Here is a 23,460-nt window from a genome sequence, read left to right as displayed (position 1 = left end):
TTGAAAACTAGTAACCAATTGAGGATCATTATGGTCTAGATCAATGTCTATGTGCCTTATAATCGAAATTTATTAAAATTTTTTAAAATCTTACATATCACGTGAAAATTAATCCAGATCATAAATATGTAATAATGTCAAACTGTTTAACAAATTCTCTTAGGTGAGTATCCTACCCCCATTGCACAAAGTATTTTTTTTTCCTGCTTTATTTGAAAAGGTTTAAACAATTCAGAGACTAAGTGACTAGGTTAATTATTCAACATGTCTTTGAATTATTTAATTTTTTCAAATAAGTTATCATATTTTCATAGGGAATATGAATATTCAGTTCAATTTTACGAAACTCTAACCCATATTTTACTTTAAAATGATTTATAAGTTTACAGACCTATATATTTTAAAAAAATTAAACGGTTTAGAAAATAACAAATTAATTTAACCTAATTTCAACGGTTCAATAATGAAATCTTTGTTAAAAAAAGTTTAACAATTTATGTTCAAAAACTCTTTAAGAAATATAATGGCATATTATCAAACAATTCTATAAAGAATGTACAAAAAAAAAAACTTTTTTTCCGATGATGATTGTACAAAAAAAACTTTGTAAAATATGTGAAAAATACTTCTATATTCATAAAAAAAAACTTATTTTCATAATTGAGGAAGTAACGATCGTTTTCATTTCATCAAACTTCTGGGATAATTTAAAATACAAGGAAAAAGAGTTATTAAGAACAAATTTTCTTAGTAAATTCACCACATTTTTTTTATTATGATGGACCCTAGACAATGCTGTTTTTTTTTCTGATAAAAAAGTTAACTTTCTATTGTAAAATCCTTCGTAAAGTCATAGAAATAATGAATTATTACCAACATTAGGGTAATATCTTAAATTTTTTACACGGTACCTATTTCAACTCTCAGCAATCTAACATTAATGAATATCGTACTGCCTCCACAGTTTCAATCCCATTTGAAAATTGATTTTTTGGTAGAATACAACATTAAATGTAGCAGTTGAGTGTTAGAACTCAAAAATGAGCGTCATTTAGTGCTCATTCACTTTTTTCCTCGCTTGGGTTCAACTATATTTAAGTGTTCTTCACATTCTGATCTCACAAATCCATTTCTTTGGTTCTTTGCTTTTGCTTAGTGGGCTTCCAGCTGTATTCATGGACTTGGCGGAGAAGCTTTTCTTTGCAGCATTTCTCATTCTTTCCGTGGCCATTGATGGAATGCAGGCAGACACTATGGTCACTGGCACTGTCTTCTGTGACCAATGCAAAGACGGACAGAGATCCCTTTTTGATTATCCTGTTAATGGTCAGATCTAAGTCCTTCAGCATTTTTGTTCTTGTCTCTGGTTGGAACTTCAACTAGTGTACTCCACATGCACGAAACATTTTGTTTTCAAGTAATGGCTTATTCACAATCTTATTTAATTATGTTTTGAAAAATGTTTACAGCTGACTTTTTTCTACAGAATACAAATGGTGCTCTGACTGACTGTTAAATTTAGTTTATTTTTCTAAAAAATAATTATTTTGTCAAATTCTAAAGATTTTTTTTTATAATATTATTCAATCACAAATCACATATGATAAATTTATTTTTTTATAATAATTAACTATATTAAAAGCTATATTAAGGTTGATCTGTAATTCACAGTCCATACCTCTTACATGTACTCTATTGATATTTACAAATACTTTTTAGATATATAGTTATTATTTATAAATAACTAATATAATAATTTTTCTGCCTCTATTTCTTCTGTGGCATCATTTATTACACCGTGTATTTTTCTCGCTTTTCTTTCATTTATAAAATTAGTGGTACCAGTAACATTTTTCTCTACTTTTTTTTTATCGCCCTTGCTCACATCTTGTGAAGGGAAAGAATCCTTTTTGCCTCTTGTTTTAGTAAGTGCTGCCTAACGGCCTCTGGGCAGATAAAAAGCATGGACAAGTCAACCACTTTCTTCTTCCAATAAATGAAGTTTGAAAAGATTACCAAGATGTTCAATAAATGCTGTTTGGTCACCATCCATATGATCTTTCATTGTGATCTTGCTTGGTACAGGTGCAAAAGTAATTCTGTCCTGTGCTGACAGTAATGGGCAAATTACAATGTCAAGAGAAGAAACAACAAACTGGTTTGGAAGCTATACAATGAGGTTCAATGGCGCACCCGACTTGAGTGGTTGTTCTGCCCATGTCTCAGGCAGTGGTGAAGGGTCAACAACGGGTTGTGGTGAAGGGGCTGGTCCTTCACAAAATCCTAAACTCATGTTTAGAATGTTTGACATGGAAATGTATACAGTGGATTCTCTCCTTGCTCAGCCCGCACAACCCATGCAGTACTGCTCAACATCTTCCAACCCAGTCCCAGCACCAGACACACCACCCAACTCTCCACCACATTTCAAGCTACCTCCAGTGCCTCCACTACCATCACTGCCACCACTTCCATCACTACCACCCCTGCCACCAGTGATTTTTGCAGAAGCTTCAGCATGTCCATCAGAGTAAGTTTAATTATACTTTATATCCGACTAACTAAGGTTAATATTTAACTTCCTACATTGTCTCATAATAACATTCTCTAATAGTTGTTGAAACTAATTGAATCACCTACATATATGCATGCCTATCACATTAAAGCATGACTGATTCATATGTGCATATGTTTAGGTAGGACAAACCTTATACATGTGTACTAATATTAATATAGTATATATTTAAGTTGTCCTTCTAAAAATCATAATAAGGACTTTAATAATTAAACAAGTTGAATTAATTAAAAGAAGATGAATATATAACTTTGTAGATTTTCAGGAAGTGGACACTGCCAGAATACAAATGCTACTGGAGAGGTGTGAACCGGGACACAAAAGTTGCAGTGGCTTTTGGAATGGTTGCGGCGAGAAGATACGGAACAGACATTACACTGTGGCATGGGTTGCAAGGGAGAGGAGACCCTTACAGGACTCTTCTCAGAGAAGGGATCACAGCACTTCTTAACTCCTATAACAGCTTTCAATTCTCTTATCATCCACTTGGCGTCGTCCAACACATGAATTTGGCTTTGATGGGCACAACTAGGAGTGTTCTACATACTGCTCTGCGCTTCAAGAGGGCCAATTCTGGTGCTGGAAATGTCACCTGCAAATTCACCACTTGCAAATAATTTATTTATATATAGCATGTTTAGAAAGGATTGTTTTGGGGAATAATCCAATTAAAAATGCACAATAGAAAATTGAATATTCTTGTACTGTACTGGTGTAAGTTTTGTCTTTATCTTTATTCTATATATGGAGGTTTACCGTTGTATGGTTTTTTACCTTAGATTTATCATACTAGTAGTATCTTTGCTGTTCTTTAAGATAATTGTTACTCCAACTTAAATAAAATCTACCACTCTTTCTAGTTTCTACCCAACGAAAGTTGAACTAGTAGTATATGAATTTACACACTGTGCAATAGTTCATACCTTTAGCATCGATTGAATGAAAATTTATGTTGTCAAGAAATGAACATGCCATGCCTTCCCCAAGCGATCGATTGTTATTTGTAAGTCCCTCCTCCTCATGACGCGTGCCAAGTTAAATGCAATTGTTTCTTTTTCAGTTTATATTTATATACATAAATAGTAAGAATTTATTGTCTATGTACTAACAATTTTATTTTGTCACCTTAATATAATTATTTTAAAAATTACAAATTTATCATGATGGATTATGATTAAATGATTATGTAAAAAAAAATTATACTTTGATCAACTTATTTTTTTTAGAAATATCAAGCATTAAGGAGTTTGGAAGTTATAATGTATTCTCACTTCTACTTTAGTTGGAGTACAGCAACTTACATTAAAATTTGAAGACGAAAAATCCACCCTTTTCTTTTATTTTAGTAAATTCCTTTTAATGATGTTTTTTGTATTTAAGATCTATAATTTAACAAATTACATCCCTTACTTCACGTACCATTTTTTATCCTTTGTTTTTCTTTCTGTTTTAACTCCGTTCTCTCTTTCAACTTGTTCGTTCTATTTGTTTGATTGGATTTTGGGGACCATTGTCCAAGAATGAGACCACTCATTCAAATTTAGAAAAAATTATGATTTATCTAAATCAATTTAATCATGTAGATACACATTAATTATATGATGTTCTTTCTAGTAGGTCACACATAATAGAATATCAGCATCTTTTAAACATTATATTCCATAATACATTAATGAAAATATTACTTTCAATAATACTTCATTTGACAAGTATCGAAAAAAAAATACTTCATTTGATAATAGTAATGAATGTGATAATGAGCATATATAAAATCCATTTTTTTTTCTTTTGATAATATAATATCCGGCTGTTAGTTTACTTTAGATAATTGCAAACCAATGCCTCAAGTATCAATGCGAGAGCTTCCTATGTTATAGCGCATAAAATTATTATTATTTTGACTGATAGTGCATAAACCTAATTATCAAACTCAAAATAATATAATGAATATAATAGTAATTTCCATAAATATATTTTTTATTAACTCAAAAATGAGAAAAATATAAAAGAAAACTTTTATGTTACATGTTGGACCTCATATATTGAAAGTACTGAGAGTAAAAAAAATCTAAAAAATAAATGTTTTAATTTAAGTTTATATTAAAAATTATTTTTTTTAAAAAAATAACGAGTTAAATAAAAGACTTAAAAGAAAAAAATTAAAATTTTGAGAGACCAAATGTTTTGAAGAACTAAAACCAATATGAGTCAATATTTAAAAGATAAAAATCATATTTAACCTTTTTCTTTCTTTATCAGTTAAAATATTTTTAATAATAAACATTTTTCTTCAATAATATACAATATTATTAAATCATATTTTAAAATGGAAAACTTGTTATAAACTTACAAATTGATCCATGTAGTGCTTAGGCATCAAGAACAAAATTTACTTGTTTTTTTCTGATTTATATTTTCTCCTTAAAATTAAAGCAACAAAACTGGGCAGTGGCGGTCAAAACACATGCGTTGATAATAAATTAAGCAAGACAAAAACCACACCAGACTGGCAGATAGATAGATGCCAACGAATTGTTGTCACCTCGAAATTAAATCAATGGCTCCAACAAAATAAGATCCGATTAGGATGTGAAATTTGAGATTCTAGTTTACTATAGCAGATGTTCTCAATACTATGCATGCGTCCACTTGATATATGGACTACATATCGTCTCTTTTAATTGCTCCTCAATATTTTCTCACAATCCCAAGTCTATATATATATATATGTTGGTTTTTAATATCTGATCTTTTAAGCTTAATTTAAGAGCTAATTAAGTTAGTACTGCAACAATTTCACTTTGCTTGAAAGCTTAACAAATAGTAAATCAAAACAAATATGAAGACAGACGAGTTTGGACAGACAGCCATATACAAGTGGACCAATGAGAGGGATGACCGGCCACCAATAATGACTAATGAGGACGATGGCTCTCCACATTGTAAAAGACAATTGAGTAATAGAGGTTAGAGGGGCCCTTCCCTTCCCAAATTAAAATCCTTCAAGATAACTGAAGAAAATTTGAGTGGAGAAAACACCCAAGTCTCATCATATCGTAATTTGGCAACATTTGTCATATTCTCAAGCCTCTTATTTAATAATTGTTTAAAAAAAAATCCATTTTGACTTTTTGATCCTTAATGCACAGTTTGGTTAGTGTGGCTTAAAATCACACGTAAAGAAATAAAAATAATTAATGCTATTTAAGGCATATTACTTTTCTTAAACTTATTGTCACAAACATTTTATAATAAGTCAGGTTACAATTGATAATATGAGCATCGAGGTGAAAAAGAAAACGATCAAATGCAAAAGCATTTTGGTATTTCTAACTAATGGTGTGTCCACTTCACAAAGAAAAAAAAACGTGTTTTAGTAATTTTCACAAATAACATTTATTACTTAATCATGTAAAAAAATCATTTTTCTAATTTTAAATATTAAAATAATTATATCTTTACTAAATTATGTTAATATAAGTAACATATATAGCCCTTATTGTTGTATTATGCTATGGTGCGTGTTTAACTCAAGAATAACTTATTGATAAACTATATATAATTTTATCACAAATAAATTCCGTTATTTTTTAAAATTTCAGGGTTCTGGTATTGTTATTAATAAACTCTCTCTTCCTTTCTTTTTTTCTCCTTAGTATAGTACTCAAACTTGTTTGGAACAGATTGATTGATTTTAGCGAGAAAAAGTCACGGCGACTTTCCGCACTTATAAGTCTTTAAACAAATCTCACAATTCAGATTTTTGGATTAAACTTTTCTTATTTTTAAGAAAATTTGCAAGACAATTATATTTTTTATTAACTTTGTGAAGTTTTATATAAAAAAAAATGTTTTATAAGGAAAAAAAATTCAATAAAATATTAACTTTATAACAGACTTATTTCAACCTTAAATATTTATAAAAGTTTATATCTCTATATTTATAATCTAATATATATATATATATATATATATATATATATATATATATATATATATATATATATATTGTTTCAAATAGTATTAAATTTAATATATTTAAGTAAAGTTTTGAATTTGAATATTGTAAATGAAAAAAAAATGTGATTATAGGCTAAAGTAATAAATACAAACTAATAAATACTTTTATTATTTTATATATCTTTATATTTATAAAGTAATACGTGTTTTAAGATATGTAAAAATGAAAATCATGAAATTGATCTGGTGACTTAAAAGCAGAGAAAGTGGGTGAGTGTGATTTTTCCTTTTTGAAGTGGCAGAATTATAACATGCTCGACTTGTTTCAAATAAAAAAGTTTTGTTAAGAATCGAAAATCTTAATGATGGTATCAGAATGATAAAAATGTAAAAATTTGTTGTTGCGATAAAAGTATATATAAAAGTGATGGTGGGAGTGGGCAGTGGTGAGTGAGGAGTGAAGATGGGGTCAGAGGTGTCTAAACAGATGGAGCGAAGAAAGACAATCCAGACAGAGAAGAAGAGTCTGTCCGATCTGAAAAGCAGCGGAGAAGACTACCCTGGCTCCGACTACCGTCCCCAAGACAGAAAAAACTGGATGTCCCATCTCGACCCTCAGAAACTCCGCATCAACCAAATCGTCTGGCCCGGCACCCACGACTCCGCAACCAACAAAATTGGCATCCCTCTCCTCACTCGCCCCTTCGCCCAGTGCCAATCCCTCTCCATCTACCGCCAGCTCTCCCTCGGCACCCGCGTCCTCGACATCCGCGTCCAAGAACACCGCCGCGTCTGCCACGGTATCCTCCTCACCTACGGCGTTGACCTCGTCCTCAACGACGTCAAGAAGTTCCTTTCCGACACGCAGTCCGAAATCCTAATCCTGGAGATTAGAACCGAGTTCGGCCACGAGGACCCTCCCGAATTCGACAAGTACCTGGAGGAACAGCTGGGGGAGCATCTGATCCATCAGGACGACGCCGTTTTCGGGAAGACCGTGGCGGAGTTGTTGCCAAAGAGAGTTATCTGCGTTTGGAAGCCCAGAAAATCGTCCCAGCCCAAACCTGGGAGTCCTCTCTGGAGTGCGGGCTTTCTGAAGGATAATTGGATCAACACGGATCTGCCTTCCACCAAGTTCGACGGCAATTTGAATCACTTGAGCGAGCACCCTCCCGTTACGTCGCGCAAATACTTCTACAGGATCGAGAACACCGTTACCCCCGTCGCGGATAACCCCGTTCTCTGTGTTAAACCTGTTACCCGACGCATTCATGGCTACGCCAGGCTCTTCATCGCTCAATGCTTCGCCAAAGGATTCGCTGATAGGCTTCAGGTCTTCTCCACGGATTTCATTGACGAGGATTTCGTTGACGCATGCGCTGGACTCACTCATGCAAGGGTCGAAGGGAAAGCCTGAATGCCCGAATTCAACTATTAATATTGTTTGTTAGGGATGGATGTTTTGCTTTGTGTGTTCCTTTGATCTTTGATGGTGTCGTCACTGTACTTTTTTTATTTATTTGTTGTAAAGCTGTATAGATTTTATTCTAAACTGTAAACTGGAATATCGAAATGCACCCTGTCCGTTTACAAAGAATTTCATTTCCTGCTGCTAGTACACAGCCCCAAGTCTTGTATCAAATGCTCATGATAGGGCTCAGAATATTCACCTTCATAAAATAAATTAAATTGCTTTCTCCATGACTTTGTCAACAATAATTACATCAAAATTTGATTTCACCTTCATAACAAAAAAATAAAATAAATCGACATCATCTGTGTTAATTGCTCTTTTAACATCATCTACCACTAGCACCACAGGCTGCTTTGCCGACAGCTAGCATGTGCAAAAAGACAAATTATATCAACAAAAACACTTACTTCAATGCAAATAAATCGACATTTAACTATTTAAGTTGCACTGCTAGTAATTGTTTTTCTTTCTAGTAAATGGATGCTTTAATTTGTTTAAACTTTTAATAACTATTTTTGGCTAAAAACGGTTATGATTAAAATTTAAAACATTTTTTTTTAATTAAACTCGATTTTGAATTTTTATTTATAATTTTGAAATTAGATTTGAAGAGATTTAGCTTAATTTAAAATATAAAGTAATATAATTTAGATTTTAAATCAAATCCGTATAATTGATTCAAAATTGGATTTAATTTAGTTTTACACGTGTTAAACCATACACACTCCTATCAGCACCAAACAACCAAACACCACAAAGCCCAATCCAAATACAAAACGTCTTTATAACTTGTGCTTAGCTGTTATCAGACTTGATGTTACACAAATAAATAATAAACGTCTCACGCTAGAGATAATGTCAGATTTTGATTGGCATACAGAGATTGAGGTTTTTATTTAATTTAAATAATAAAAACTGAAAATTTGATAAATGAATTTAAAAATCGAATTGATTTAAATAAAATATAAATTTTAATTTTAATTTTGATTTTGAAAATTCATCTATTATAACACAAACAAAACTTATAGATGCGCATGTATTCTTAATATTAAGCATGTTTCTCGTCCTTCTAATTTTGATTTTAATCTTTTTTTTAAAAAAAAATCCTCCTATTTTTGTATTTCTAAATACAGAATTTGTTTTTGTTCATGCATTTAATTCTATCAATTTTAGAGGTGTATGTGGATTAATTTGAGTTGAGCTTTGGTCAAAACTTTGATCTAACTTAATCAAATTTAAATAAGTTAATTTGAGTCGATTTTTTAAGAAAATGATAAAATAAAACTCAACTTAAATCAATCTATTTGTAAATATTTTGGATTGGATTGGATCAAAGTATTTAAATTTGTTTGGTATTTTTTAAAACTTAATATTTTTTATAAGTTAAAAATTTTATTAGATGAAATACCAAATATATTATTTTAATTGTTAGGTGTGGTAAAATAGTGGAAGAAAAGACAAAGAAGAATCGAATTATTTTCATCATCATCACATTAGCTAACATACTATATTAAGTATGATTTAAAAATTGAAATATAATAAATAAAGACCGCATCCATGAAATCTAAAAATAAAAATAAAAAACTAAAACTAAAACTATTAAATCATAATTTAAAAATTCCAATGTTCTCAAATAATCAAGTGCAGATGAAATCTTAAATAAATCTAAAATATTTCAAACCCTAAGTTTTGTGAGTGAAGCTATGATATATGAAAAATGAGTCAGAAAAGACAAGAGGTGAGTGGACAAGGTTTCACTCACTCTTAATTAAATTATTAATTATTTTTTAATTTAAAAATACATATTATATATAATAATAATTTAATAAAAAATAACAGCCAAGTCAATAAATCAACGGGTAAAATTTGTTATCCAATACAAAACTTAATAGATCTGATTTATTCGATTTGAGTTTGATCTAGATACAAAAATTATTCCATCTAAATTATTTAAGTTATTTTTGTTCCTTTAACCCATAGCCATCAACATCTCTAACCAATTTAGTGCTAATATCACTAAAAAAATTCCACGTTAGTACTGTACATGTGACAAATTTTAATGACGGAACATTCATATAACTGTTATACTCACGTGAAAAGTGACTTTTTATTGTCCCTGAATAAATTTTAAAATTTGACTTAGTGCCTTTTATGCTGAATATTTGATATTAGTCCTTATAATTAAAGTATGGTTTTAGTGGCATAAATAATTTTTAATAGTGGTTTTAGTGGCACACATATATCGCTTAACAATAGACTAGTAGCATGTGTAAAGATGATTATTTAAAAAAATGTTTCCGAAAATATTTCACTTCAAACGTAAGTAGTCTATGTTTCAAGCGAGTTCTAGAAGGGATTTTTTTATTGTTAAATATACCTCCCACTTTTAATAATACACCTCTCTTTTGCTTATTTTGTAACTATTTTTCCAAATATACTCTTGGTCATTTTCTGAAATTGGTGTACCCCTCTGTATTTCATCTCAACCACCCCCTTCTCTCTTTTTCGTTCCATGAAGGGGGCAGTTGGGCGAGTTGGAGCCTCTGAAACAGTTCCCCACAAATATGATTGATGCAGTGTATTTACAATTAATTTGTTTTTCTATGGTTTTATCCCATCCTGCACCTGGTCTGTAGGTTTTCTTAATAATATTTCCCTTTTTCTATAAAAAAAAAAAAATTTCGACAAGGGGAGTGTATTTTTTAAAAAGAACATTTTTGAAAAACAAAATAAAAAGGGGAATGGATAAACAAAGAGAAGGGGTGGATATAGCAAATGCCTTGAATATATTAAGGAATGGACTTGAAATATTAATTTTGGACTTGGACAAAATATTAAACTAAATTTGGACCTAAAATAAGCCTTTTTAAATAACACAAAACAAAAATAACTGACTGAGGCCTGGGCTTAACATTTGAAAACAGGCTCAATTGATGTGCTACAAGAAATGTTATGCTTTTTTTTTTTCAAGTGCCCTCATTTGGGTGATGCAACGTCCACCTAAATATGATGTAATTTGATGTCACTGATCCAACACGTGCTCAAACCAGATAGCAATCCTAGCTAGTTTATTCATCCTTAAGTTATACATTATTTGATTACGACCACCGGAACCAAACAAGAAACAAGAACAACAAAATCTCTGAATCTCATATAAAAAGAGGAAAATGGGTCAAGAGAAGGTGAATTGATTGAAATGGACTAATGCAATTTATTTAAAGTCATTAATGTTTTGTCTATTTCGCATTACACAATCATGCAAGTTAAAAAGTTGTATTATGCTTTATAAAATAAAGGTAATATTATGCATACGCAATTATGATTCCGAGAACCTAAATAGTAAATGCTGATTAAATAGTATTTTACAGGATAATGCTTATTTTATCAAATTGAAATATACAATAAATAAATATTTTAATATATACATTATATTTTAGATTTATAAAAAAATAATTAAATTATGATATAAAATTATTTTTAATTTTTAGATTTAAAAAACTATTAAAATTCAATTTAAAGATAGAAAAAAATGATAGTATAGATTAAAAGAAATAGATAATTAAGAACATCAAGTACACAAATAAAGACAACATGAGGGTGGTTAAAGAGTTGGAAATATCAGTGTATTTTATTTTATAAACATGGTAAGGGTGAGACTAGTCCTACCTGACCTTCTAAGTTCGTCTAGCCTAAGGTTAATTTGGATGAGCTTAAATTTTAAAAATAACTCTGTATTTTTAGAATGGATTAATAATCTCTGAGTTCTAATTTAGTATCTAATATTTTGTTTTTTTTTTAATATCTGTGTATTAATAATAAAACTTTTATTATTTTTATGTATTTTATATATATTTTTTTTGCAATGGTTGTCACACTCAGATTTAAATTTAGAATTTCATGCATGTTACTTCAAATCTCTAATATTAGGTTGACTCTAGTATTATTTTTTTTATGTATATTACATGAATATTTAATTCTTAGAAAACATATTAAGACTAATCAAATGTATTTTACATATTTTTAAAAATTGATTCCCAAAAATTGAATTTCTCATAAATCATGATTTGGGCTATAAAAAACTTATTTCCTGTGAAACACCCCCTTAAAGTAATGTATTATTTTTTATATTAACAATTAGAGTGGATGACTCATGCCAAGCATGGGTTAACATTGTTTTTGAATTTTTTTTATAAAGTATTTTATACATATAACTTTATTTTTATCAAACTTTGTATTAGAAATTATCTAAAGTTTTAAAAATTTTATTATTAAAATTTTATTTAATATATCAAATCATTATTGTTGAATATGCTATATTATATCCTAAATGAAATTTTAATATACATCTAATAATAAACTAAAATTGATGTCTATCATACCATTATAAATTTAACATATCTATGACTTTTTATAGTTTAAAATGTATATTTTACGAACTTATAAATAGTATGATTGATGAACATATACCAATACAAATAAGAATAATATATATACTATTTATTATTTATATATTGTCAAATACTTATCTGTAAATAACAATTTTTTGTTAATATGTATACTTTATGATGATCATCTAATATCAAAATCTTATGATTATGTCTTGACCTTACTCTAGAAACTGCAACATATAATTATCCGTGAGTGAACATAAGTCTTGGAAGATAGATACCCAAATGAGATAAAGATGATCCTTGACTTTTATTAATCGTTGTTACAAAACATAAAACCAATAAATATTGTTTTCTCTAACATTTAAAGGGTAAGCAGGGGTCCGTAGGCACCTAATTCATTTTAGGGATCAATATTTTGTTTCTTTTTATTAATGTCCATCAAAACAGTTGTAGATATAATTTTTTTTAGCTCCTTAACCAATACTGTAGTTCCATTGCATATTTGCACTCTTAATTACAATCAATCAATCCTAGGTTACATTCAATTATTACAATTTTGAATTAAATATTAATATCGGAATAAAATTGTTAGAGCACTTTGTTTTTATTTTTTAATATCTGATTGATTTCATTTTTTTAATTAAAATGAAATATCGTAGTTCCTTTTCTTAGAGAAATTTGATTTAATTTTGTTAATATCTTATTGGTTTGATTTTTTTTTTTGAAAAAAATAAGTGATTGATTTCATTTTAGTTATTCGAATTTATAGTCATTAATTATAAAATATTTTAAATTTAGTATTTTTAAATTTTAATTATTTTAAATATAATTTGAATTATACAAGAAATTAATTACAATCAATTAATCTAGGTTTACATTTTAATTTATAATTTTGCATTAAATATTAACATCGGATCAAAATTGTTAAGGCAATTTGATTTGATTTTTTTTAATACCTGATCGATTAGACTTTTTTTTTTGTTGCAAATATGCAGGCATAAGGATATATTATTGAGAAAAAAATTATGTACCCACATTGTAAAAAGTTTTGAATAATCATTTAATTATTTAATTATAATTTATTATGTATGATAAATTTGTTGACTTTTAAAATAGTTATTTTAAAAATAATATAAAATCATTTTACGTTATGAGTAAATAAACATTAAATTCTATATTATTATTCTTTTTTTCTGTAAACAATATTAAAATGATAATAATGCATAAAATTAATATTATTCTTATCATTCTTTTAAAATTAATAATCAATAGAAACTATTGATTAGTAAAAACATCATAATTTATATATTAGCCTAGAATAAAAAGGATGATTGTAGAGAAAAAAGATTCAAATTACACAACTTCAACAACTGACCCTCTTGCAATTCTATTTGTGTCACAAATTCTTTCCAATTATCAGTGAAAAAAATGTTCCCAGATACATGCTGTTTTGTCTACTTTAACGACCAATAACATAAATATTCTATCTTAACAGTATCTTACTAAAAGACATAAAAGGTATAAATTTCATAAACACGGAAGAATGATGTGAAAACTCAAAATATATATCCTAAATAATTACATATGAACAAATAAGAAAAAAAAGTAAGCATAACCAAAAAGAAAGTAAATACCTAAAACTCTATGAATGTTGTGACGATTAACAGACTACAGAAAGAGTATGGAAGTGGAAGAATAACCAAACACAAAAAATCAATACCTAAAATTCAATCATTGTTGAGACGATCAAGACATTGCAGAAGAATATGGAAGTGAAAAGGGTAATGGATACTAAAAAATACCCCATATATATAGGGTATATGTCATTTGTTCAGTACTACTAACTACTAATTTGCCTGCACAATTTCCTTTTTAAAATTTTATTCTATTCCATAATGTATGGACGTTACTATTCATTTACTTGTCAGTAATTACCAAAATTATTTTGGTTAGTTAATTCAAACATAAATAATGATTAATTAATTGTATGGATATGAATATTATTGGAATTTATTATAATTATAATCATAATATAATATAATTGTATGATATAATATTTACGTGATCAAATTTCCAAAATTATGAATATAATATAATATAATCAGTGAAATGTATGGATATTATATTATATCAATTTTTTGATATGTATGCACATCAATTTGAGAATGTATTTTCTTACCTTAACAAAGAGACATGGAGAAAATAAAGACAACCCAAGGAATCAACACAACAACGGCATGACTTATATCAAAACATGTGAATTCGCATCAGCAAAAAAAAAAAAAAAAACAAAGAACGATGAAGCGAGAGAGTACATAAATCTGATACACCGTATATGCTTCTTAAATATTGGGATGAATAATATGTTCAAATTATGCTAATCAATCTTAATATTCATAATAATTTCAAATATTATAAAGTAAAAAATAAATTACTATTATTATTAGTATGGTAATCCTATTTCTTTTTTTATCTTATGAACGTTATATGTAAAAAAAAATTCTGTAAAAAAATGTAAAATATTTATTTACAATTCTTAGAGCAAATTAATTTATACTCTGTATAATTATGATAATAAGGATTTCACAGTTATTTGTAGTAATCATTTGATTTTTTTTATTAAAAGAAAGTAATAAATTTCATTGTTATGTTAGAAGAAAAGGATTTCATTGTTATTTATTCAGAATTGCGAAAATGGCGAAACTTTTTGAACGTACGGTGGAGAACACCAAGAAGGCAAGAAAGGTTCTTATTCATAATCGTCAAAAATATTTGTTTAGAATTGTTTATAAAATATTTTTATTTTGAATATAAAAAATGCTTAGTTATAAGTTTAGTCTAACATATCCTAAAAAATTATTTAATTATTTAATAGCAATTATCGTATTCATTACTGACAATTATTATAATAATAAGTATAATTATTAAACATTATTATTACAATTATAAAAAAATTGATCTTCTTTTAGAAAACAAACTGATATGAATGTATATTATATATATGTAATATAATGTTTTGATGTTTAATTTCAAATAAATTTAATTAATACTCGATCAAAAAAAATTAATGCTTAGAGTTCTTGAGAATGCCATGTGTATAAATTTCTTTTATAAAACATTTTTATACGTATAAAGTATAGATATATATAGTATAGATTTCATTGTTTTTTTTAGAAGAAAAGGATTTCATTGTTATTTATTCAGAATTGCGAAAATGGTGCGAAACTTTTTGAACGTACGGTGGAGAACACCAGGGAAGGTTCTAATTCAGAATTGTCAAAAATATTTATTTATAATTGTTTATAAAATATTTTTATTCTGAATATAAAAAATGCTTAATTATACATTTAGTCTAACATATCTTAAAAGAATTTATTTAATTATTCAATAACAATTATCATATTCACCACTGACAATTATTATAATAATAAGTATAATTATTATGATAATTATTAATCATTATTATTATTACTATTATTACAATTATAAAAAAATTGATCTTCTTTTAAAAAAAACTGATATGAATGTATATTATGAGTAATGTTTTGATTTATAATTTTAAATAATACTCGGTAAAAAATAATGCTTAAAGTTGTTGAAAGTGACATTTAGAAAAGATGATGATATAGTATAGATAAATTAAAATTGATCTCCCTTTACTAGCGATGACTAGTGTAGGTATTTGTAATTAATTTAATTGATTGCAATCGCGGTTTCGCACGGCGTGTAATTAATTAAATATAATATGAACTTCCTCCATGGCGCGTGTAACTGTTTTGGGTAGGATTAGGAGAGCAAGAAGGGGGGTAGGATAGAGAGCGTGGTGTACAATCGCTAGTATATGGGTGTGGGAAGCGGAGAAGTTGTCCTCCCAAGTACTTGAATCGTCGTCATGGCTGGGTTTGGACCAACCATTTGCACCAACTATATGTATCCATCCAAGAGCTTCCTATTATGGTAGTTTTGAACACAAAAACTTAGGGAGAAAAAACCGTTTAACCATTCCCATATTAATTCTCTCTCACTTCTCTCCGGCGCCGTCACCCTCTCCGTCAGCCTCTCCCCTCCATGTCCCACCAATCAACCCAAGCACCTTTGATTTAAGACAGGAACAATAGAATCCCATCATCAATCAATCCGAAACAGCGTAGTGAGGGTCCGCTGCAAACATGTCGAGCATCGTCAAGGAGATCCTGGCGAGCCCGATACAAATGGCGGACCAGGTTTCGAAGCTTGCGGAAGAGGCCCAGAATTTCCGACAGGAATGTCTGGAACTGAAATCCAAAACTGAGAAGCTGGCGGGCCTCCTCCGCCAGGCCGCCAGGAATAGCAACGACCTCTACGAGCGTCCCACGCGCCGCATCATCGACGACACCGAACAAGTCCTCGACAAGGCCCTCGTTCTCGTCACCAAATGTCGCGCCAACAGCCTCATCAAGAAGCTCTTCACCATCATCCCCGCCACAGCCTTCCGCAAGACCTCCATGCAGCTCGAGAATTCCGTCGGTGACGTCCAATGGCTCCTCCGCGTCTCTGCCTCCGCCGACGAGCGCGACGACGAGTACCTCGGCCTCCCTCCCATCGCCGCCAACGAGCCCATCCTCTGCCTCATCTGGGAACAGGTCGCCATTCTTCTCTCCGGCGCTTCCTTGGACGAACGTTCCGACGCTGCCGCTTCCCTCGTCTCCCTCGCTCGCGACAACGACCGTTACGGGAAACTCATCATCGAAGAAGGAGGCGTGCCACCGCTGTTGAAGCTTCTCAAGGAAGGAAGAATGGACGGTCAGGAAAACGCTGCCAGAGCCATCGGGTTGCTTGGGAAAGATCCTGAAAGCGTGGAACACATTGTCAATGCTGGTGTCTGTTCCGTGTTTGCCAAGGTCCTCAAAGAAGGCCACATGAAGGTTCAAACGGTTGTTGCGTGGGCTATTTCTGAACTCGCCGCGAATCACCCGAAATGCCAGGATCATTTTTCTCAGAACAATGCCATACGCTTGCTGGTTAGCCATCTGGCGTTTGAGACAATTCAAGAGCATAGCAAGTACGCCATTGCGAACAAACACAAATCCATTCACTCGGTTTTAATGGCGAGTAACACAACGAGCGCGCAGGAAGAGGAAGATGATAAGCAGATGGTGGCTCACCCGGGGGCGAATCAGTCAGCCAATCTGATGCACAACGTGGTTTCCAACACAATGGCCATAAAGGGAGCCATGGTGGAGGAGGAGAAAGCCAACAACAAGAAGCAACAACAACAACAGCAGCAGCAGCAGAGTGGGAATAATTCGCAAATGTCAATTGCAGGGACGAGTATTAAGGGGAGGGAATATGAAGACGCGGGGACAAAGGCACAGATGAAGGCCATGGCAGCCAGAGCCTTATGGCAACTCTCGAGGGGAAACTTGACAGTGTGTAGGAGCATAACAGAGTCAAGGGCTCTCTTGTGTTTCGCGGTTCTGTTGGAAAAAGGACCAGACGATGTGCAATCGTATTCGGCAATGGCGTTGATGGAAATCACTGCAGTGTCGGAGCAACATTCGGAGCTGAGGCGCTCTGCTTTCAAACCAACTTCCCCGGCAGCCAAGGCAGTGGTGGATCAACTCCTAAAAGTAATCGAAAAAGAACAACCGGACCTGCTCATAGCTTGCGTGAGATCAGTGGGAAATTTGGCGAGGACATTCAGAGCAACCGAAACAAGACTCATAGGGCCGTTGGTGAGGCTTCTGGACGAAAGAGAGGCGCAGGTTAGCATGGAAGCGGCCATTGCGCTCAATAAATTTGCTTGTACGGACAACTACCTTCATGAGAATCACTGCAACGCCATCATAGAGGCAGGGGGCGCCAAGCACTTGATTCAACTCGTTTACTTTGGGGAGCAAATGGTTCAGATTCCTTCCGTCACGCTGCTTTGTTACATAGCGCTGCACGTCCCCAAAAGCGAGACTCTGGCGCAAGAAGAGGTGCTCATTGTTCTCGAATGGTGCACCAAGCAGGCACATCTCATCGAGGAACCCTCCATCCAACCACTCTTACCAGAGGCCAAGAGCAGGCTCGAACTCTATCAATCAAGAGGAAGAGGATTCCGCTGAATTTATTTACATACATACATACTTACATACCTACCTCCACAACGTAACCTTCCACTTCCTTTTCTTTCTTTTATTCTTTCGCCCTGCATCACTACTGTATATACCATCAAAATTAGCAATCTTGGGTTGTCGCCCTTGTCAAATTAATTTAGGCTCGTCTTCTTTTGCACTATCAATTACTAGTAGAAATATATGCTTATCTATTATTTTTTTTTTTAAGAAAATCTTTTATCCTTTAATTTGTTTGTTTCATTGGATTTCTTTCTTCTTATTGTGTTGTGTGGATGTTTTTAATACACAATTTAGATTGAATTTTTTTTTAGATGTTTTCAATATTGTTTGTTGTTTAATCAGAATTCAAATCTCTAATCTAAGTAAATCTTTTAATGTAAAATTTTTGGTTACAAGAAATATCAAAATAAAAAACTAATTTTGATTAAAGAACAATCTTAAATTATTATGGTGTTTTTGGATGCCTCTTGGAATCAATCATCTTACCCATACGATTATGTGATTTAACTCCATTAGATTTTAGTTGTCCCATTTGTGTCTCTCATGTATTATAGATATGATTTTAATTCTCTAGGTTTTAATTGTGTAAATTAAATCTCTCATATATCACAACTATGTAATTTATTGCCTCCGTTTATCTTTCCCTGTTGGTATTGAAATAAGATGTATACTTAGGAGACTAAAGTCAAACTGTTAGGTCAAAGTCTTTAGTTTTTTGTTTATACATGATCATCCAACTGATGCAATTAGAAACATAAAAGACTAAAATTATATAATATTATGATACTTAAAAGATAAAAAATACAAATAAACATTTCTTCTTAAGGGCCATAAACTACCCTCAAATATCCAATTACAATTTTTAATGAAGTTCAAGGAACTAATTACATTTTTTTAATTTTAGGGACTTAATTAAAAATTCTCACAAAATTCAAGAACGTAGAACTGATACGTTAAAAAGTCCTGATATTTAGATATACTTATTATTTTAACACGTAGTCAACACTCATTATTAATTTCATTCTATATTTCTTCTTTATCACATTATATCACTTACAGATAATGGATGTACACGTATTATTTTCCTACGTTAAACTTTAAATAAAAGAGTTGATTCTGTGAGTTACGCGAACATTATTCATTTGTACAGATGTGACATGTGAATCAATTTGGTATTGTTCTTACTTGGCTTGAAATCCTTCTTACATGGCTTAATTACAAACAACAAATATTGACACACAATCTTATTCAGGAAACTCACTTTCAACTATACAGTAACAATAAATAGCAACGAATACTTTGTCAGAGACAAATTTTACATTTTTTTGGGTACATGAATGGAAACATCTTTTGTTGCATTTAGTTAAGGCTCGAAATGAAAGTGATTTCCGCAAAAGGAATCCATGAAGTTCTAGCGATGAGACTAGCAATAGTATTCATGACAACCTCTTCAACTCCAATCACACGAAAATCAAATCATTATACGCTCTTGGCAGTTCCAACATCAAGGCCTTCATTAACATAAGTTGCAAAACACATTTCTTAGCGCAGGATTTATAAAAATTAGGCTTATATCCAATATAACCTGAAGTTTGTAAATGTTAAAGATTTTAAATAATATTTATAAAACTTAAAAAGCCCGAATTATAAAGTAAAAGTAACTTGCTTAAAGTCATAAGCAATCGCAATCAGTTTCTTAAATACAGTTGAAGCAAATTGGCATCATTCCACATTTTCCAACTACGTGGTACACACTTCACAAACTCAATTTTTTGAAGGTATAGCTATGAAGGTCAATCCAACGCAATAACGATTACCCATTATCATAATCTACGTATGCTATAATTTAGAAGCATTTAGACGAATGTTCATCAACAAAACAGAATGATCAAAGATAATGCAGCTACACCCTAATGTGAATCTGACATACAACTTGATGTGGCTCAAAACTTAGAAAAAGAAAATTGAGAAAGAATGTATATAACAAATTGAATTACCAATCTAGTTTTGACAAAAATCAATGTCTGTCTCTGCTCAAAACTTTCCCATCAACGTCTTAATTTTTTTTGCATTAAATTCAACTTTGAAAACGAAAAAAAACCATTTTTTTAAAAAAATATTTTATATGTAAAGACCAAAATATAAATAATTTTTATAGAATCTAAAACAAAAAATAATTCCAAGCACAGACACTAAATAGCTTACAAGTTGAGTTTGTAAAATATTTCCAAGTCTTGTTTTTTCAAAACTAAGGTTTCAGATAAAATTTCACACTTAAACATAATTGGTACATATAACGGGAGTACGATACAGACTTTTTACCATCCTTATTTTCATCCGACTGGGAGGAGACATGTAGAAATCAGGTGATTTTGTTAGTTAATCTCTAATTTGAAGAGCATTTATTTGATTGGCAAAACTTCAAAGAAGCCCAGTATGTCGACATGATATTTATAAAATACGGATTCGAGTGAAGCTTAACCAAACGGTTATACTATACTGTTTCGAGTTGTTTAGCCATTTCACTGGTTAGTAAATCTCCAACTATTATATAATTCGAAAGGAATAAGTTAATGGTTTGGGAAAAATATTTATGCAAATCAAATTCATACTAGAATTCCCGTAATTTCTCTTATCAATTTCTAGAAGCACAATAATGATATACTAGAAGCAATAAGTAAATCAAATTCAGAAACACATTTTAACGTAATTTCTGTATCAATTTCTTTGAAAATAAAATCTATTTATCAACAAATCATTAAGATTCTACTAAAAAATAATGAATCAGATTCTCCGATAAAAATTAATCATTAATAAAATTTATAAATATTTTACACTAATACCATAATAATGATAAAAAATAAGAAAACAAAATCTATTCAGGCCGTTAGATGAAATAGGCACGGCACCCGTTGGATTATAGAGAACAAACAGCACCCATATTTTCTTTTATTGTTCCATTGGAAAACATGTATAACGAATTGGATGACCAAAATTAAATTTGGTTTAGTATCCTCTCTCTTGGCTCAGCCAGGATTGACAAATATACCCACAAACAAAATTCGACAACAAATCAGCATTTCCTTCACAGTAAGGAATGTTTGGTTTGGTTGTTTTCTGTTTTCATTTTTACTGAAAATAGAGAATGATGATGAAAATGTGTTTGGTTGGATTTCTGAAAACATTTTCAGTGAAAATGAAAACAGGAAACAACTAGAAAATGAAAACAATAAATTTTTGTTTTCAGTGTTTTATTTTCAGTTGAGAACAGAAACCTCATTTCGAATAAAATGAAATTGTGGTGACAATGAATATAATTTTAAGCAAATCTAAAAATACAAAAAGTCAATATATCATAAATTTTCAATATTTTTATTTCATGAAAACAGAAAACAAGAAGTCAAACCAAACTTATTTTCAGACTTTTAATCTTTTAAAAATGAAAACAGTTTTCAGAAAATGAAAACAGGAAATGAAAATGCAAACCAAATACACCCTAATATATTCAAAATATACACAGCCATCCGAACAGCAGAACAATGATATATGCAAACCAGATAATTGAGATTTCAACAATTAGGTAAGGCAGAGCATATTACGTTCACGATGGATATTTAACCCTAGGAAACAGAGTATTTAGCCGATGATGATTCCAGAACCTCACCAAAACTCTCCTTTTCCCTAAGCCCCAAAAGCAAACCAATAATAAATCCATCAGCTAATTGCTTATAATGCAAAACCAAAAATGAAAAAAAAAAAAAACCGTAAAGAAGCCAGTCCCTAGCTAACCCTATTTCTAAAGGGTACTCTTCAGATTTAGAAAAAGAACAAAAAAAAAAAAAGAAACACAAAACACAAAAGCAAGGCCCCACCCATGTCCCTTCAATATCTCTTTCTATAAAGATTCAGATTTTAAGAGGAAAGTTGGCAGTCCAAAAAAAAAATACTATGAGGAATGCTAATCATAATTGATATTTTTTGATAAATTTTATTTAATTGTTTAGAAAGTATTAGAGACAATGTGACTAATATTTCTCAAAATATTAATGAAATGATAGAGATAAATAAGAAATAACACATAAATTTCACTCCAAATGGATTGAATTTATTAGGATTATTTTGAACTCTCAATACAATATAGCGTAAGACTCGTCCTATAATATTTGAGCCCAAATTAGGTGTTACATCTTTTTGGCCCAATGAACCTTGGGTCATAATCAACCTTGCAAATGACAGTCAAGTTCCTAAAATCCTAATAAATAAAAAATCAAAAAATGAACTTTAAACTTTTGTTTATATACTAAAAAATTAAACTTTTAAAAAGTTTAGAAATCTTTACTGCATAAACATTTATTTAAAGATCAGAATCTTTAACTCATTTTCACACCCATTTTATTTGTCAATTGAGGATGAGAGATATTGAATACTTTCTTGTTAAATTTGTAACTATAAGCACAAGTCTCACTCTTTTATTATTATTTCCTTAACCTTCTCCTCATTTCATCATCTTTTACTCTTCAACCATGATCTTCTACAACACTTTCCTCGTGTGATGCAGCCATAAGATATTAAACGTTAGATTTGATTGTCTTGCTAACAGATCTTCTAGTAATTTGTTTTACTATCTTTACAAATTTCAAGATTGGAGAGTCCATCCTTTGATTTTTTTGGCTTAATTTGAAGGTTGAATCTTTCTCCTATATGAAATAGATGGAAAAGGTCTAGCCTTAAAAAATAAAGCTCATAGAAAGGGGAAAGAAAGCAGATATATGTGTGTGAGATGAAAATATAACAAGAATCTTCAAGGATTTCTCCCATGTCCTTCGATGTTCAGTAACGAATAATAATTTTCAAGAGTCCCATTTGTTTTCATTCATTACAGAGTCAAAAGAATCCCCTAACAATCTATTTTTTTTTTCTTTCAAAAATGGACTAAATTTGGGCCTTTTAAGCAACAAA

At 30.6% G+C, this 23,460-nt stretch overlaps 3 protein-coding genes across 3 annotated transcripts; all 3 read left to right on the top strand.

Annotated features, from left to right (window-relative positions):
* Window positions 1–1,092: 1,092 nt before the first annotated feature.
* Window positions 1,093–3,439, top strand: LOC114414433. Its single transcript, XM_028378699.1, has 3 exons — window positions 1,093–1,326; window positions 2,086–2,530; window positions 2,841–3,439. The coding sequence occupies exons 1-3, from the start codon at window positions 1,176–1,178 to the stop codon at window positions 3,190–3,192; spliced, it is 948 nt and encodes a 315-aa protein (XP_028234500.1). The 5' UTR covers window positions 1,093–1,175; the 3' UTR covers window positions 3,193–3,439.
* A 3,400-nt stretch (window positions 3,440–6,839) lies between these two features.
* LOC114414432 lies at window positions 6,840–8,236 on the top strand. Its single transcript, XM_028378697.1, has one exon. The coding sequence runs from the start codon at window positions 6,999–7,001 to the stop codon at window positions 7,950–7,952; it is 954 nt and encodes a 317-aa protein (XP_028234498.1). The 5' UTR covers window positions 6,840–6,998; the 3' UTR covers window positions 7,953–8,236.
* Window positions 8,237–16,304: 8,068 nt separating this feature from the next.
* On the top strand, window positions 16,305–18,681 carry LOC114414431. Its single transcript, XM_028378696.1, has one exon. The coding sequence runs from the start codon at window positions 16,570–16,572 to the stop codon at window positions 18,487–18,489; it is 1,920 nt and encodes a 639-aa protein (XP_028234497.1). The 5' UTR covers window positions 16,305–16,569; the 3' UTR covers window positions 18,490–18,681.
* The last annotated feature ends 4,779 nt before the right edge of the window (window positions 18,682–23,460 follow it).

Source organism: Glycine soja, chromosome 6 (assembly GCF_004193775.1).
Source record: "Glycine soja cultivar W05 chromosome 6, ASM419377v2, whole genome shotgun sequence".
NCBI classification, from domain to species: domain Eukaryota; kingdom Viridiplantae; phylum Streptophyta; class Magnoliopsida; order Fabales; family Fabaceae; genus Glycine; species Glycine soja.
Note: the sequence above shows the minus strand (reverse complement) of the source record. Positions and strands in the feature narration are given on the sequence as shown.

Coding starts and splice junctions, on each gene's coding strand:
- LOC114414431 (XM_028378696.1), top strand. CDS start 16,570: ATGTCGAGCATCGTCAAGGAGATCCTGGCGAGCCCGATACAAATGGCG.
- LOC114414433 (XM_028378699.1), top strand. CDS start 1,176: ATGGACTTGGCGGAGAAGCTTTTCTTTGCAGCATTTCTCATTCTTTCC. Junction 1,327..2,085: donor TTTTGATTATCCTGTTAATG/GTCAGATCTAAG, acceptor TGCTTGGTACAG/GTGCAAAAGTAATTCTGTCC. Junction 2,531..2,840: donor GCTTCAGCATGTCCATCAGA/GTAAGTTTAATT, acceptor GTAGATTTTCAG/GAAGTGGACACTGCCAGAAT.
- LOC114414432 (XM_028378697.1), top strand. CDS start 6,999: ATGGGGTCAGAGGTGTCTAAACAGATGGAGCGAAGAAAGACAATCCAG.